The 16813-nt window shown below is 38.7% G+C and overlaps 1 protein-coding gene across 2 annotated transcripts in view; it reads right to left on the reverse strand.

The window, feature by feature from the left end:
* ncanb (neurocan b) overlaps window positions 1-16813 on the reverse strand; it is a 147781-nt gene that overhangs the window by 78445 nt on the left and 52523 nt on the right. For both annotated transcript variants that reach the window (XM_077533233.1, XM_077533234.1), the window contains one exon: window positions 3392-3477. In XM_077533233.1, coding sequence (XP_077389359.1) covers window positions 3392-3467 — 76 coding nt within the window. In that variant the 5' untranslated portion in view covers window positions 3468-3477. The remainder of the gene's footprint in view (window positions 1-3391; window positions 3478-16813) is intronic.

Consider the following 16813-nt stretch of genomic DNA (forward strand, 5'->3'; position numbering starts at 1 on the left):
TACTGAGTCACTTCGTGTATGTCTGCGCTATACTGCCCCTAGTGGCTGAGTCACGTACACCGGAAGGAGCACAATGTCAATGGCATTGTAGCATGAAATCAATACACAGATTGTTTTTTTAGGGGTGATGGTGTCACACTCTTGTTAACATAGACGTGGAAAGAATGTTAAACGAATATAAATATGGCTGCATATTTTAGTCATTGAAACAGAAATTTCATCATTCATAAAGGTGAGTTAAAATCAAAAAGACAAACTGGACTGGGAAAAAAATAGTGTGATATTGATTTGTGTTGTGGTCATTTTTCTGCCACTAGATGGCATAATTGCATTTTAAGACATCTCAGTGCATGTTTCTTTTCATATTAAAGGGATACTTTACTTATTTAGCCATTTTTGGCAGTCAAACAATATTTTTCTTATAATAAATTTGATATTTTCATTCTTTTTCACGTACAATTAGTACATTTAACAACACATTTTGCAACTTGCTGTCGACTGAAAATGACATCACAACGGCTCAGTTAACCAATCACAGCTCAGCTTGTGAATGTCACATGACCAAACCTAGAAAACAGGTGAGCTGTGATTGGTTACCTGAGCCCTTGTGATGTCATTTTCAGGTGACAGCAAGTTTCAAAATGTGTTTTTAAAGGTACTAATTGTACGTGAAAAATAATGAAAGTATCCAATTATTTATTGACAAAATATTAACTTTTTATTGCTATAATTGGCTAAATAAGTGAAGTATCCCTTTATGAGCTATCTAATCTTTAGCATGAAGGAACCTGTGAAATTCTGCACATTTTTAAAATTGTAAAATACCACTTGACCCCAGTCTCTAGAAATATATTTGCATTTTTATTAAATTTATTACTGCAAAATTTTGTCATGGAATTGCGACTGTAATTTGCCCCAGTACAGGCCTAACAAGTAAGGGGCAGTCATTAATCTCACGTTAATAAATAAATAAATAAATAAATAAATAAATAAATAAATAAATAAATAATAATAATAATAATGGTGTTAAATTAACTAAAAATTAACACACTAATTTTGACACCCCTAATGTTTTTCTATAATGCCATATTGTGCACTGTGAAGTGTTATAACATATTCCAACAATCATGGAAGTGTTTTTTTTTGTTGTTGTTGTTTTTTTTTTTTGGGGGGGGGTCACCTTAACAAATTGATAGCATTTCTATTCATCTCAAGGAGGAAATTTGATTTTGGATATGCATGCTTTGAGTTACCACTGTGTATGACACATTGGTGACACATGATGTAGTTTGTCAGTTTGTACATTTCAAGTTTGGGTGTTGAGCTGAAAAAGTTTTGTAATCCCCGCTGTGAAAAGTAAACGGATAAAACTTACAAACAGACAAACAAGCTGACAGGCAGCAAAAATGATCCGACAGCTAAGATAAGCGTTGCATCTCCCTGTCTTAACTCTGGCTTTATCAAGAGTAAAAACAGTGTGCCACTGAAGTGCAAAAAATAACTCTTCCTTGAGTTGCTGACAAAATGAGCGGATTTAGATTGTACATGTAAAAAAATAAAAATAAAAAATAAAAAATAAATAAATAAAAAATCGAAGATTAAAAAGATGGATGAGAGCATGGTGGTTCTCTCTTTGAAGCTCTAAGCCGTCTAAACTCGTGAAATAGTGGTTGGGAGAGCCGCCATGGGTTTTTATTATTGGAGCGAAATGGACCAAAAGACAGAAATGTCAAGATTAACTGGAGTTGTTTCCGTGACGCTAATTGCAAAGCCAACGACGGCGAGCGAGCGATTACGACTGACGGCTCTGTCGATGCTGTGACTGATGTTGGTTTGCGCGTTCATTCAAGGCGGCTAATTCCGTGTTCCGAGACGAACATGACTCATAAACAATCAACTGACTTGTTTGGGAGAATTCATGAAGGACGAGGATGCTGCGGAAGTTGAGTGATTGTTGGATGTCATGCAGACTTTTTTGAATGTAGTTTTATTGCTTTTTTTGCCAGGAAAGCCGTGCCTGCTTTCCTCTATCATTGCACAGTTTGTTGAGGTGGAGTTTTACTGTTTTTTTTCTTGCTTGATCGATTGAGCGTACTTCCTTGGTTGCGAACAAATAAATGTGAGACTCCGTGGGCCTGTTTTACTTAGCAGTTATTGAAGACAAAAGTCGAAACCGCAATGTTACAACTCCCAGTTGAAGTTTAGGCTACTGTATTAATCTGACATTAAAAAAAAAAAAGAGAATCAAACGTACATTATATTTAAAGTGCAAGTCAACCTTAAACATTTCTTGACAATAATAAGTTATATGTGACCTCACTAGTCACTAGTCAATTGGCTATTACCTGAAACCTGAACAACATTGATGTCATCTTTAGTCGACAGAAAATGACAAAATGGCTGCTCCCTGAGATGGATGAAAACGGCTGGATTTTGCTGCTTAAATCATATTCCACTAACACAATATTAACCAGAATACTATATTTTGACTAGTGGGGCTGCATAGAACATATTATTGTCAAACAAATGGTGTTGACTTACTCTATAAGCACCAAAATCTATTAATTTTGTCCAACTAAAGTCAGCTAGCTTAATGCTATAGTATAGTGGCACCCACTCACTCAGACAAAAAAAACACACAAAAAAAACAGTCCAGTTTTTCCTTAAACATGACTTAATAGTAAGCTAAACACACAGCTGAGGGCAATCATGACTCGGTGTTACCATCCGAAGATGCTATTTTAACGTTTGTGTAGCAGTACCCCCAAAGAAACACGGAGCAAATGAAGTCGATGCGGTATGCCAGTCCTCAAAAACTGGCAAAACAACAAACCTTTTATTCATTTGAAGAAATACTATCGTCCAAGTGATTTTAAAAGCATGAAAATGTGAGCGAAGACTGCACTGTCTCAGGTGCTAGCACATGTAGCATTAGCAATTTTAGCATTAGCAGTACCACCTATACGTTGGACCAAAGCAGCCTTGAAACATGTTATCTTTTAATCATGCACATTTTCAAGTAGCATGATGTTAATGCCGTACGTAACGTCATAACTTAAAAATGATAATATTTACATTTTATGACTTTTACTAAAGAGGGTAATTTGTTTTTCTTGGGTTTTGTATACATGCTAAAACTCAACTTTATATTGTTTTACAATTGTTGCACTGTTGAGGTTTTTTTTTTCCCATTTTGTTTTGAAAATTTACATCCTATATTAATTAAATGTTACTATTACGTAATTTTTATAAGTGACTTTTTAGTTCAGATGCCGGTCATTTAAAAACAAAAATTGTGCTAATAATAGCGATTGGCGGATATGAAAAAATTATGATCATTTCATTTGGTTCCAAAAATGCCGAGGTTGCGTGAAGTCGGGTTTGGACTCACCCTGGTTGACAGCATGAAGCAGCAGCAGGAGTGCCAGCAGGTTCTGCAGTCCACACGGAGGCATCACGTCGCACATCCTGCCGGGCCTGAAGGCGGAAAAGGAAGATGTATGAGATCAACAGTCTTTGAAAGTGGTGGCCAAATGTCTTCGGATTGACAGCTGTCACTTCATTTGTCATTGTGATCTACGGCTCCTCGTTCTGGCGCACTCTGAAGCCCTTTTCAAGGCTCCATTGGTTATTATAAGGACTCTAAAAGGAGGGGCAGTGAGAACAGACTCAACTGGCTGCTACTGTCATGTTTCATCTCTCTCGAGTGTCATTTAAACTATAGGCTATTATCTTTATACTTCAGAGAGCAAGTAGCTCCCATTTGGACACTGACAGCTCACTCTTAATGACTTTTAAAGCCTCGTATTGCTTTTGTCTTTTGCCATGTACGTATTCCTAATCAGGAGCATTGGGTGGATTAAACCTACTCCAGCATGCACTAGTTCTTTTTGATGGCAGGATTTGTTGAACAATGTGTCAAAATGGGTTTCATATTGAAGTTGGACCTTTTCTTTTATCTTATTGGTAGAAAAGAGACAACAGGGATTTTAAATGAATACATGTAATGCAAAAAATACTTTGAGAAGGGGGAATAATCCTATAAAAGTCAAGTTAGATGTATTTTTTAAAGCACAGTGATTTGCAGAAAACATATTTTGGGGGCTACTTCATAAGATAATATATAAATTTTACTACCTAATAGGCTAGCAAGTATTGACTACCTATTTTGTAACTAGTAGAGAATTTGCATATTTCTGGAATTTACTCTCAAATATAAATTTTGATGGGGGCGATAAAACAAACTAAAACTGGTGATAGTTCAAGTCTCAATTTAAAAAATATATATATTTCATTCAAAAGAATTTAGTAGATTTTGTACAAAATATAGTGAATGATAGAAAACGAACATTTTGTGTACTACTTAAATGTTTTTAAATTAATGAATGGTTATACAAAAATATTACAAGTGTTGATTATATATATATATATATATATCTTAGTCCGAATTTTTAAGAAATTGGAAGCTCAGAAGAATTTAGTGGAGTTTTGTACACATTTTGTATGTACAGTTGTGCCTTTTAGAAATTCAATAAATTATTATTACTATGACATTTAGGCATTAAATATTTCTTACATTTCTGTGACTGAAGGCAATTACAACCAATTTTAGTGGGGGCATTGTTACGGTTTGTGTTGTTATGGTCTTGTATTTGTCCCTTGTCATAATGATAGTGTCAGTTGCTATGCAGTTGTCATGGTCCTGTATTTTGTCATGTAGCCCTTTATTCTGTTATATCTTACCCTGTGTGTTACTGACTGAACGATACTTTTGTCAATTTGAACGTTTGCCTTTTAGTTTTATTGCCTGGTGTTGATCTATGAAAGGTGCTCTCCACGGGAACGCGTATTTGTTGAGCAATGCACAAACATTGAAGAGTCTGACTCCTTCATTTTGTTTGGTGTCCAGACCGTTCCGTCAAAACGAACAAGATAAAACCACGGCATTTCTGAACAAAAACCCGGTTTACCCAGCCGCGAGGTGCGAATCAACAAGAGTAACAAGCAGATAAGGGCGCGGGAGGCAAATCCAACATGATGCGAGCGTGCGCGTGTGTGGAAGAGAGTGCACGGAGCAGCGAGGGTATATACTGTCACATTATACTGTAAGACTACATGGCCACAGTAGCGATTCATCTGCCAGGCTGACAGGAGCAGGCTGTGGTGAAGGCACGGAGAAGTTAAGTAACTGTCAAATTGTGTTCAGGTCTGATACACATGCGCACACACGCACACACACACGATGGCTCGGTGAAATACTTAAAAGGGCATGAATGGTTTTACAGTATATGGAGCATAAAAATATGCTCAACGCCCCCAAACGATGTGGAAGTCTGTATGCACGACTTAAGCTTGGTGCACTTCTAAGGATGTGTTTTTCGTTTCTTTCTTTTTTCTTTTTTTTTTTGGTGACGTCAACAGAGAAATCACTGGTGAAGGCAAAGAGGAGACGTGATGGAACTTATTGTAATACAGGAAAGTGTCTGGTTGCTAATTAAACTGTCAGTTCGGCCACTGACTCGCAACCACTTAGGTGAAATTGGATCATTTAGCACGGCAAATTATCCACTTTCAACTAAATTATGCAGAAACTATTAAATATTTATTCCAAACAATCTATCTATCTATCTATCTATCTATCTATCTATCTATCTGGTTAGCTAGCTAGCTATCAGTTATGTATAGTAGCTATCAGTGATGTATAGTGACAGGTGAAATTTTTTTTTAATGTTCCTCCACTAGATGGCAGATGGTACAACTAACCTGTGTTTTTTTTAGACATCTTGCCATTCAAACAACAAGACACGGCTAAGCGGCCCCAGATTTCACTCTAAGTACATTTATAATGAAACCGAGACCAGCTTTCCACTTTGTAAATGTTATTAATCTGATGTAGCATCAAAACAACAAGAAAATTTGCAATGTATTTTAATAAAAAATGGAGGACAATATAATATTGTACTTTGTATGTTGTTCAAATTAGCTCTTACTCTCCCCTTAAAGCGGAAATCAATCTTAAACATTTCTGTACAATAACATGTTCTATGTCCCTCCAATGGTCTAAACACGGCATTATAATTAATATAACATTTGTAGAATAAGATTTAAGCAACGAAATCCATCTCAGGCGCGGCCATTTTGCCACTTGCTGTCGACTGAAGATGACATCATAGTTGCTCAGGCAACAACCAATCAGAGCTCACCTGTTTTCTGAAGCTGCGCTGTGATTGGTTGTTGCCTGAGCGCTGAGCAACTGTGATGTCATCGTCTCTCGACAGCAAGTGGCAAAATGGCTGCCCCCTGAGATGGATTAACTCATATTCCACTAATGCAATATTAACCAGAATATCATATTTAGACTAGTGTGGCTGCATAGAACAAATTATTGTAAAAAAAATAATAATAATAAAAAAATCTTTGGGTTGATTTCCCACTTTAATCTTTCATTTTAGGCATGTCTAATCTTATAATTTGGCTTGGACAACCTTTTCTGTGCTATCAAGTCATGCTTGGATGATTTTGGTGTGAAAAAAAAAAAAAGGTGTCGAAAATCATGCAAAGAGAATGCAACTACTGAGAACCAACTCCATTTTTTCCCCTTCCTTTTTCATAATGATATCATCCACATAATCAAATCACATCAGGGCACACATGGGAAGATGAAATAGATATAAAGAGGCTTCAGTAAGCGTGGGTGTCTATTGTGTATATAAGATGATATATGTGTCCCCGCAGCCACAGGACAGCGACCAAATGAGGTGAAATGAAGTCAGGCCTGGACGGCCGAGGGGGCTCTGAGGGTAAATAATGAATGTGGGCTCTCTGGGGAGACGTGGTGGGCCTGAAGGCAGGAGGAGGAGAAAGAGAGTGAGGGAGGGTGCGTGGGATGGCGGCGATGCTGGACACTGATAGCCCGTGTCAGTTACAGCTGTGTAGGTCTACTCAGGTCCATGTCAGGACGCAAACGCTGACTTCATCGCAAAGAGATGTGTGCCCCCCAGTGGGCCATTGGTATTTGATTCCCAGCTGAATTTTTAAGTTTGCCGAAATAAGTAGGATGGCAAAGTACACAGCAGGAATCTGTTCAACGATCTGAAGGCAGTTGGAGTCACCAAGAAAACAGTTGGTAGAACACTGCGCCATAATGGACTCAAATCAAAGTACAGGCCCAGTCAACATCGAAATGGCTCTGAGAAAGCTTATGAGAGAGTGCCGTGTTCAGAATGATGAAATCCAAGTTGAGCTATTTGGCATCAACTCCACCGCCATGTTTGGAGGAAGGAAAAAGTGAGTGCTCAGGCAGTTTTTTTTTGTTCGTTTTTTCCAAAACTCACTCGCATCAGAGGTGCATGTTTTTTTTTCACACTGGACATTGATGATATACAAGTACATCATGTCACACACAGCCCAATGTACACTTGTTTGAAGTAAGATTGTTGAAAAAAAAAAAAAGATGCCACTCAAGACAATGTTTTTCTGGTTTTACATTTTAAATGAGCCGATTGAGAATTTCAGTAGTGAAACTGATTAATGAATGCAACAAGTGGGCTATCTCCTGTTTCCAAGATGGCTGAGCCCATGAAACCAGGATTCATCTAAAAATAAATAAATACATACATAAATAAATAGTAAAGATTTTCATAATATGCATTCAACTGCAATAAACTGATTTCTACAATGATTGAGAGGGATCGATGCAGGCTGTTATCATTATGACATCCAAGACAGCTCAATCAAACACACCCAAATCGTGTTACACCACCTATGCCACAACTTAGACCTCCTCCAAACGAGTCCAAACTCTATTATCAGTCATTGAATTGTCAAGTAGGCCTGCTCAATTATTATCAATTATGATTAATTTGGTCTGTGATTGGCTGGCAACCAGTCCAGGGTGTACCCTACTGTCCATAGCCAGCTGAGATAGGCTCCAGCACCCCCCGTGACCCTAGTGAGGAGTAAGTGGTCAAGTAAATGGATGGACGGATGGATGAATTTCGATGAATTGCACACCCCTATAGCCAGATGTAAAATAATACACCCTGGGCTGGCTGAAATGCCCAACATGGCACTGTGTGATCTGCCAAATTCCCAAACATGCTAAACTGACAAAAATCAACACGTGCCATTTTTTTTACGCCGAACGCACAACAAGCGCTATTGACAAAAAAACGAGCCCTTAAATGTTAAACTGCAACTTTTCTTCACCGCAAGAGTGCGTATGGAGACAATTTTACCTGTACACAATTTTCTATGCCTGGTTCACCAATATTTAAGAGTCGGTGATCCACAGTCGCCATGCCAACAATAGAGCCATTGTGTTCCTCATTTCAATCCAGTCAACCACCCAAATGGCATTCAAACTGCTGTCTTACGGTTAAATGACCACAAATTGCTGCTTTGAGTCTTGAAAACTAAAAGCACAATAAGAGAACACACGGGCAGCAGGCTAAACTACTCTTGCCACTGTTAGAAAAGCTAATTATGTAATTACCCTTAAAGTTTTCTTTGTCGAGAAATAACTAAAGCAATTTTACTACCAGCACTTTGGATTGTTGTTGTTTTTACTACGCTTGATCACTGAGTTTGCGCGCTGATGACATGTTTTGCCGCCTCGCCACAAGCCCTCGAATCCCTCCGAAACAAATGAGCTGCAACAAATGAACCTGCACTCCACTGCCACTTAATGATTACTTAAAGCCCCAGAGGATAATCAAAACTATCGTGCCTCGCAGATAGGACTGCTGCACTTAAAAAAAAAAAAAAAAAAAAAAAGCCTCTTATCTGTGTGGGTTCATAATAGCAATCTGTTTTGTTATTCTCGCGCTATATTACTTTTTTTGGCCCTTGAGCTAAAGCCTGTGTTTAAAAAAAATAACATTTTATTTGTACCTCACAAGTTAAATTATTGATATTACTATTGTTGCTTTACACCTCCATAGAGAGGCCAAGTGGAGCCGCCTGCACACAACACCCACATGCAAAATGATGCATGTGGTCGTGTGCGTGTGCCTTTTTCTGTGTGAATGGGCATTTGTTTATATCATGTATATAGTGCACAAACAGATTACGTGTGGGTGTCTACCTGTGTGTGAAGGTGGACGCACATTTGTTTACATCGCAAATGTGTAACAATTCCAACCTCAGGCGTTTGGCTTCCCCTCAGAGTCGAACACTGCAAAACATAGTGTGTATGAGGTGAGTGAATGAACTTTTTGGGCCAGCACAGATCACGCAGGGGCGAGTCTCCGAGTTATTGCGAACTTGGCTGGACAAAATAATGATTTGAAGTCGATTTACAAACTTCACGCCGCGAGCTCCTGGAAGACAAAACCTTCGTTTGAACAGCAGAAGGTCATTTTCAGGACAATGCAATCCGCGCAGGCAGGCGCTATTATTATTATTCTATGATTCGGTGCTGCTGTGATATCTCCGATGTGAAAATGTCAAAAGATTCACAGGAGGTCACAATCATTAAGAATTGTGAATTGTGTTGTTTACGACAACGCCGACAGGAGCAAAGCCAATTTCAGCTCCGCTCACGTGCCAACTCTTAAATGTCCATATTTTTTTTCTCTACAATGTTTTGTCGCGCGTGTGTGCACTTGGATGGGAAATTGTTGGTTGGGCTCCTAACGGGAAGAAAAACAGGCATTAGATTCACATTTTGCCATATGTGCACTAACTCATAATGAAGCCTGACATTTAAGAAGATTTCAGTATGCCATGAAAATAGCTGAAGAAAAGCACATATTTTCACTAAGAGTGGAAATGAACAGCTTTATTTACTATAACTATTTAACAGCCAACAACTATACGCCACATCAAGGTTATTTTCCTCCTGTGGAGGAACTTTCAATGTCATGACTAGGGTCATGCAAGGGTTATGCTTACTGTCGTGACTAGGGTCATGTAAGGGTTATGTTTACTGTCATGCAAGGGTTATGTTTGAGTCATGACCGTGAGGTCAAGTGTCTGAGGTAATCGGCATCTGGTTTCAACTGCTGGTGCGCTATGTAACGTCAGAAGCTATGTGATGTCAGTAATGTTTAATCTCTTCATCTAGTCAACAGCCAATCAGATAATTAATTCCATGTCAGTCCTGTTACCCACATGTCTAGCCACAACCAATCAGATAAATTCACTGTCTATATAAGCTGTCTGAGAAGTGTGTGTTTTTGTCTGATTATTATCTCTGTTCCTCTGTGCAACTCTCGTTGTTTCTCGTCTAGTCGGGTTTGTTCCACGCCACTCGATGTGAATAAAGAGTTAAAAAAATATATATATTATTTGTGTCTGTGTTTTTGGGATCCAACCCCAGAACATAACATTCAACACCATCACCTAGGCATGACAACCTTAGTGTGAAAAGCAGCCACCACCACGTTTCACTGAGGATGAGCACTGTTGTGTTTGTACCGCAACATCAAAAGAATGTCACAACTCGAGTGAAGCATTGTGGCGGCGGGTAGGATCATGCTTGGGGGCTGACTTTCTTCAGCAAGAACTGGACAGTTGTAAAAAATTCTGTGTTATCAAAAACCCGTCAGGTTGCTGTTGGAAAGCAAAAAATATATATATAATCGCATAAGACGGATTAATGTACTCACCAACCTTTTTGAAACTGATTCAGTCATTGGTTCGATCATTGTTTTCCAAAGTAAAGGCAAATGTTTGCAAATGTCTTTTGATAAAACACGAAAGATAATCAGTCATGAAGGACTACAGAAATCGGATAATAAGTACTGTTGAGAGGCTGAAATTGGACAGCTTGATTACTCTATTAAAATAGTTGTCGATTCATTTGATAATCAAGGAGCTGTTGATTAACTGTCATGCTCTAATTTGAATGTTATCGGTATCCCCAGTTGTAAGAGCGTGTGCGCACTTGTGCAACCAGATTATCTCAGTTTCCCCTCAAAATTCAACTGCGTTGTACAGGTAACATTATGGTGGATTTTTTTTTTATTTTATTTTAATGATTTATAGTGGTCTCAAAACATGACATTTGAACAGGGGTGTGTAGACTTTTTATATCCACTGTGTATCACCCCAGGTAGAAGTCGACTGCAATTTATTTTATTTTTTTTACCTTCAGAGGTAATATCAGCGACGGGATGATGTCTGCCTGGCCTGTCAAGGTATCCTGCAATGCCAGGGCAGGCATGTGAAGTTTAATACTTGATACTTCTCTGGCCTTGTACTGTTGTGTTGAAAGTCACTGTATGACAACTTTGTAAAACTTCACACCGTGACGAAGGCAAAAAAAAAAGATGATTTTTCGCCTTCTGAGAAAGTTTTAGATTTGTAACATAGGCGGGACAATGTCAGTGTCAAAGAGTATTACACAGTTCCGGTACTTGTGTAAAGTTTAACGTCTGATTCTCACTCGTCTTGTAGTGTTGAACGTAATCATCATTTTCCAGATGAGAATTTTATACGGCACACCAGGAAGAAGTCAAAGTGGCAACTCCTGCCTTCTATGGTAATTTCAGAGCTGCAACAGAGCTCATCGACACCTGTGTGAGGGTATTTCGCAATGACAAGACAATGATGTGAAGTTGAACATCTGACTAGCTGTAATCGCCCAAGGACATGGGTCAGGAAATTCTCCTGTCAAAAGAGCCATTTTAGGCCAAATAAATGGCAAAAAAATCTGCCTGGATCCGCAAAACATTTGAACATTGTGATGAGGCAATGGTGTGAGTGTTAGTCTAACACACTGAGGGCCCAAGAGGTTTCATTTTTTATGCTACGTTTTTCATACATTTTTAGATTTTCTGCCTCTGTCAAATTGCTGACATTTTTTGGCAATTTTATGGACATATTGTATTTTTTTTTTTAAAGACATGTTATGGCTATTTTCTGACATTCTTTGTGCAATTTTTGCTTTCAATTTGACATTTTTGACAATTTTGTCTACATTTTATGTACATTCTTGTGATTTCTTTTGTTTTTGGATATTTTATGGTTACGTTAGGTTTTGAACATTTTCTTTCCTGCCTTTTCTTAAATAAATTTTCGGACTATTTTCCGCAGTTTTGTGGACATTTTATGATCATTTTCAGGATTTCTTCTTTTGTTTTTGGAAATTTTATTGTTATTTTTTAAAATTCAATATGACATTTAGGGTAATTTCATGGACAATTTTTCTATGACATTTTGGATATTTTATGGTCACTTTTTGGGATTTTTTTAGGTAATTTTTTAAACAATTTCATCGACCTTTTTTCACTTTTTTTCTGTCAACATAAAAATTTGGACTCTTAAAATTTTTGAATATTTATTTTTTAATCTAAATCATTAATTCACGAAGTACCACGAATAGTTCACCAATGGCTCACGTCGAGTTATATCCCAGTTCGTGCCCCAAATGGCACGACTTGCGTGTCAGCCTTGCATCAAGAGCCACAAGAGAGGGACTAAGGAGCCACATATGGCTCTAGAGCCGCATGTTGCAGACTCTTGCCCCAGGACAAGGTGAAAATCTGCCATTTTCTTTGGCTTTGGAGTTTGAAACTCATCCCATCCTGTTGTGTTGAAAGCACAATTGCAGCCCGACCATTATTTTATGTCACGGTAACGTCACGTTGCGGTAATTGCTGCTTTCGCTTAGTTTGTGTAAGAGGCCCCCGGCAGATAAACGTAGGATCTCACAGCTCTAATGCGGCATTTTTGCATGCCGTCTGTTTTAAAGAAGCTAACGACGCGGGCGTTAGGATGGCTTTTGTGGATGTTTCCCATCAGCGTGACTGCATTGTATCGCTTTCCAAGATGATGTTTACGGGATTTGAATAGAAGCGGAACGCTGCTGTTTGTTGCAATGAGCTGCCTCTCAGCCAAATGTGAAACTGAAAATGATGCGTTGAAAGAGGACCACACGATGCCGAGCGGGCTGCTTCCGACAAAAGCGACTTTGCGGCGAATAAGTTGAAGGGAACTATAGAGAAAGCTATTACTTACAGTTGAATGCCACACAGGTCTCCTTTATTCATTCACACAACCACCCCCGAGCCAGCCAGCGGCCAATGCTATTAAAGTAGGAATCAGCCATTACTTTTCTGTAAAACATATTACCTCGCTCTTGTGTCCAGGCGAGTCGAGCTCACCCCACATGAGACAGGAAGCATACGGTGGAGGTGAATTGATGAAAGGTGGGGGCGGCGAAAGAGGAGGCTCGTGAAAAATGAGAGGAAGGCGGAAAGCTTTCGACACGTTGAGACGTGTGGCCGGGCCTATTTTCAAAAATGTCCGAGACTTCTCTTTTACACGGTGGCAAATGTTAAACTTGTTCGGGGGCGCGCCAAGGTCGCCTCGGCCAGCTGCTCGTCTTCCCGCGGGGGAGGAATACAAATGTGGATGCGCGTCACGGGTCAAGTGTAAGGAAAAAATGTTGCACCCACAAAACATGTCGCCTGCAGAAGCGTGACGGGATAGTTGGGATGTATTCGACTCTGCCTTCCAGACAAAACTTATAGATGACCAACATTGCCAAAATTAAAAATAAATAAATGACAAAATAATTACTGCAATTGGGTGGCAACCTTTTCAGGGTGTACCTGAAGCCAGATGGGATAGGCTCCAGCACCCCCGTGACCCTTGTGAGGAGTAAGCGGTTAAGAAACTGGATGGATGGACTAAATAAATAAAGAAATGAATACAAGTGAAAATAAAAATGGTTTTAAAAAAATAGAATTCAAAAAATAAATGGAAATAAAATCAACAAACTATATATATCCCTAAATAAATACATGTAAAAATAAATACAAAAATAAAAAACTAGATACAAAAAATAAAAAGAAACATAAATGTCGAAATAAATAAGAAAATAAATATATATGTATAATTAAAACTCAATCAATAAATAAAAATGCTCTGCTCTCACATTTATTTATTTCATGCTGCAGATGCTCTGCAAGGTCGAAATGTTATTCAAATGAGGGGGGCGGTCCTATGCGTGTCTTGGGTTGGGCTCTGCTGATGCAAACTGCCTAGAGTGAAATAAATAAATGTGAGAGCAGAGCGTTTCTATTTTCTGATTGATATTTAATTGTATTCATATATTTATTTTTGTATTTATTTTGACATTTATGTTTCTTTTCATTTTTTGGATCTAGTTTTTTATTTTTGCATTCATTTTTGCTTTATTTATTTAGGGATATATATATATATATATATATATATATATATGTATATTGTTGTTTTTATTTCCAAGTCTATTTGTCCAAGTTTATTTTTTGTATTTATTTTTTAAATATTTTTTTATATCCATTTTTATCTTCACCTTATTTATTTATTTCGTAATTTTTTATTTTTTTATTTTAGAAGTTTTGGTCCTCCATAACAACTAGCCCAAGTAGAGCATTGCTGCAACCATCGTCCATTCTCATTGAGCTGTTGCGGCTTCACACATTCAGATAATGAGATGCATGGCAAAATGACAGTGGCAATTGGAGAGGTGGTTAAGGGGTACCCGGAGTTTACTGATTAATTAATCGAAATTTTAAAAAAAAGAAGAAAAAAAAAAGTCAAAAAAGAAAAAAGTGAGAAACCACAGAACACCGACTGTGATTAAATATCAATAACCGACAGCACACTCGCCGTTCTTGATGTAGGCGTGACGGCGACAAGACAGAGCACCGTTGTCTCCGACACGGTTGGCTTCGCTCGATATGTTTCACAAGTGCTGTAGCAAGGCATAAACAGAGCAGCCATTATCGCATCCACAATCGGTCTAACGCGTCGCATGCGCGCAGGTGAGTATTTCAACTGCGAGAAGGGAGAGGGTTGTAAATTTCTGCCGTCTTTTTCTACTATTATCCCTTCTGTCAGTCTCTAGTTTCTATTCTGCCAGTGTGGACGGCATCCAGAGACATGTAATAAATCCTCCGTGTTGACGGCAGGTCGTAAAGACTGAAGAGCTAATCCAATTTTGCGGTGTGAGGGGGGGGGGGAGGAACGTCACCCTGGGGGTAAAAGGTCTCAGAAGCAGTCGATAAACCCGCGGCGTGGAACCAGCAGGCTTTCTCCGGATCAGAAGAATAACAGATGTCTTGACCGGGAGCCACGGAATATGAATTCAGTAGGAAGTCGTACGAAGCTATATCACATTCCAACTGGGCAGTTTGTCAGCGAGTCGTGCAGTTAAGACAAACCTGAAGAGGAAACTGCTCATGGCAAAACTAAAAAGGGAACTCGTTGCCAAAAAGTGGAACAGTAATCCCTTGGTATTGGGACAGAGCCTTGTCGCAAATAGCGAAAAACCGCAAGCTAATATTGGGGAAAAGGCAGACTAAGCCCTGGACAGAGCAAAAACTAACATTCTCACCAGGGCTGGACTGGCACAAAAAAAATCGGCCCTGCATTTACACTTAGGCCCACCGGCCGGGCACAGCCCAACTCTTACTAACATGTAGTCATTGATGATGTTTCAGTTTGCTATCTATATTTGAAATGGATTAACGGACTGGTCCCTTTAAATTGTGGGCCAGTCTCTCAGGGTGAAATCTAGGAAAAATAATAATTAAAAGAGCCACGAAAGAGGCTGGCCCACCAGGCATCTGCCCTTTATGCCAGATGGCCAGTCCAGCTCTGATTCTCACTCACTTCAGTTCCGTTGTTTTTGATTGTTTGTTCGTTTGTTTTTTGTCGATTTCCAAGTAAAAACTTGATTACAAGGGCCAGGCTTACAGCAGCGTGCCAATTAGGAATTTTCTTTCATTTTTACATTTTATTTCTGTAATGTCGAAATGCACAATTTTTCTCATGGACAGTATTTTTGTATACTTTGTATATACTTTGTATTTTCTCTAAAATAACCTAAAAGCTCTTTTTGATATTGACACAAAGACTGACTTTTCCATATTTTCACTGCTTGCAATGCATCACATTTAAAAAAACGGCTGCTCGCTTACCGCGTGACATATTTCGCCATTAGACGGATGCCAATGCTGCAAGACAATCGATGCAAATAAATGCGCATCACAGAAGACATCCACGACCTTCTTTATCCATCAATCTTCATAATGGCGTGTGAAAAAAAAACCCAAACACTCATTAATACAGGAGACAAGTATTTGAATAGAGGGATGAGAGCCATTTTGATATGTAATGACATCACCTTGTGTGTTTCTTCACGGAGGTTGAGAAGCTCCTTGGAGGAGGTTGGGTGACAGGCTGAAGGAGAGTGAGACGGCTTGGTTTAAATTAGACATGTAATTGGAAATGCCCCAGTTAGGAGTGCCCAGTTGAGTATGTTTGTCTTTTGCCTCTTTCTGGTACTTACGAGTCTCTGCCCAATGATATTTTATGTTACTCATTAAATAATCTTTGGGTAGCATGAGTGTGCGTTAGGCTTCGGTAAAGCCCAGCGGCGGCGTAATCTGCCACTTTGATGTGCTGTTAAATCAATCTGCATCTCATCACAATCAAAAGAGGAACCAAGTCACCAAGTGGGATTAAGATCAGAGGTGGGAAATCCAAGTCCAGAAAGTAAAAAAAAACTGCCACAGTTTTGACTTTAGCCCCAAGTGCATGCTAGTTAGCTCCTTAGCTAGCTCCCATGGTGCTTGTTTACCAGCTAGCTAGCTAGCTAGTTAGCATCAGGGGCTAGAGCCAAACTGTGGCAGTTTTTTTTTTTTTTTTCTGGACCTGGATTTGCCCCCTCTGATTAAGATGGACTGGTGTAGCTTTTATTTATTTATTTATTTATTTATTTATTTATTTATTTATTTATTTAGTTAGTTATTTAGTTATTTATTTTTAACTAAAATCATTTGACATCAGGGCATTTGAACAGGCGCACAATGTAATA

This window comes from Festucalex cinctus, chromosome 10 (assembly GCF_051991245.1).
Source record: "Festucalex cinctus isolate MCC-2025b chromosome 10, RoL_Fcin_1.0, whole genome shotgun sequence".
Classification (NCBI taxonomy): domain Eukaryota; kingdom Metazoa; phylum Chordata; class Actinopteri; order Syngnathiformes; family Syngnathidae; genus Festucalex; species Festucalex cinctus.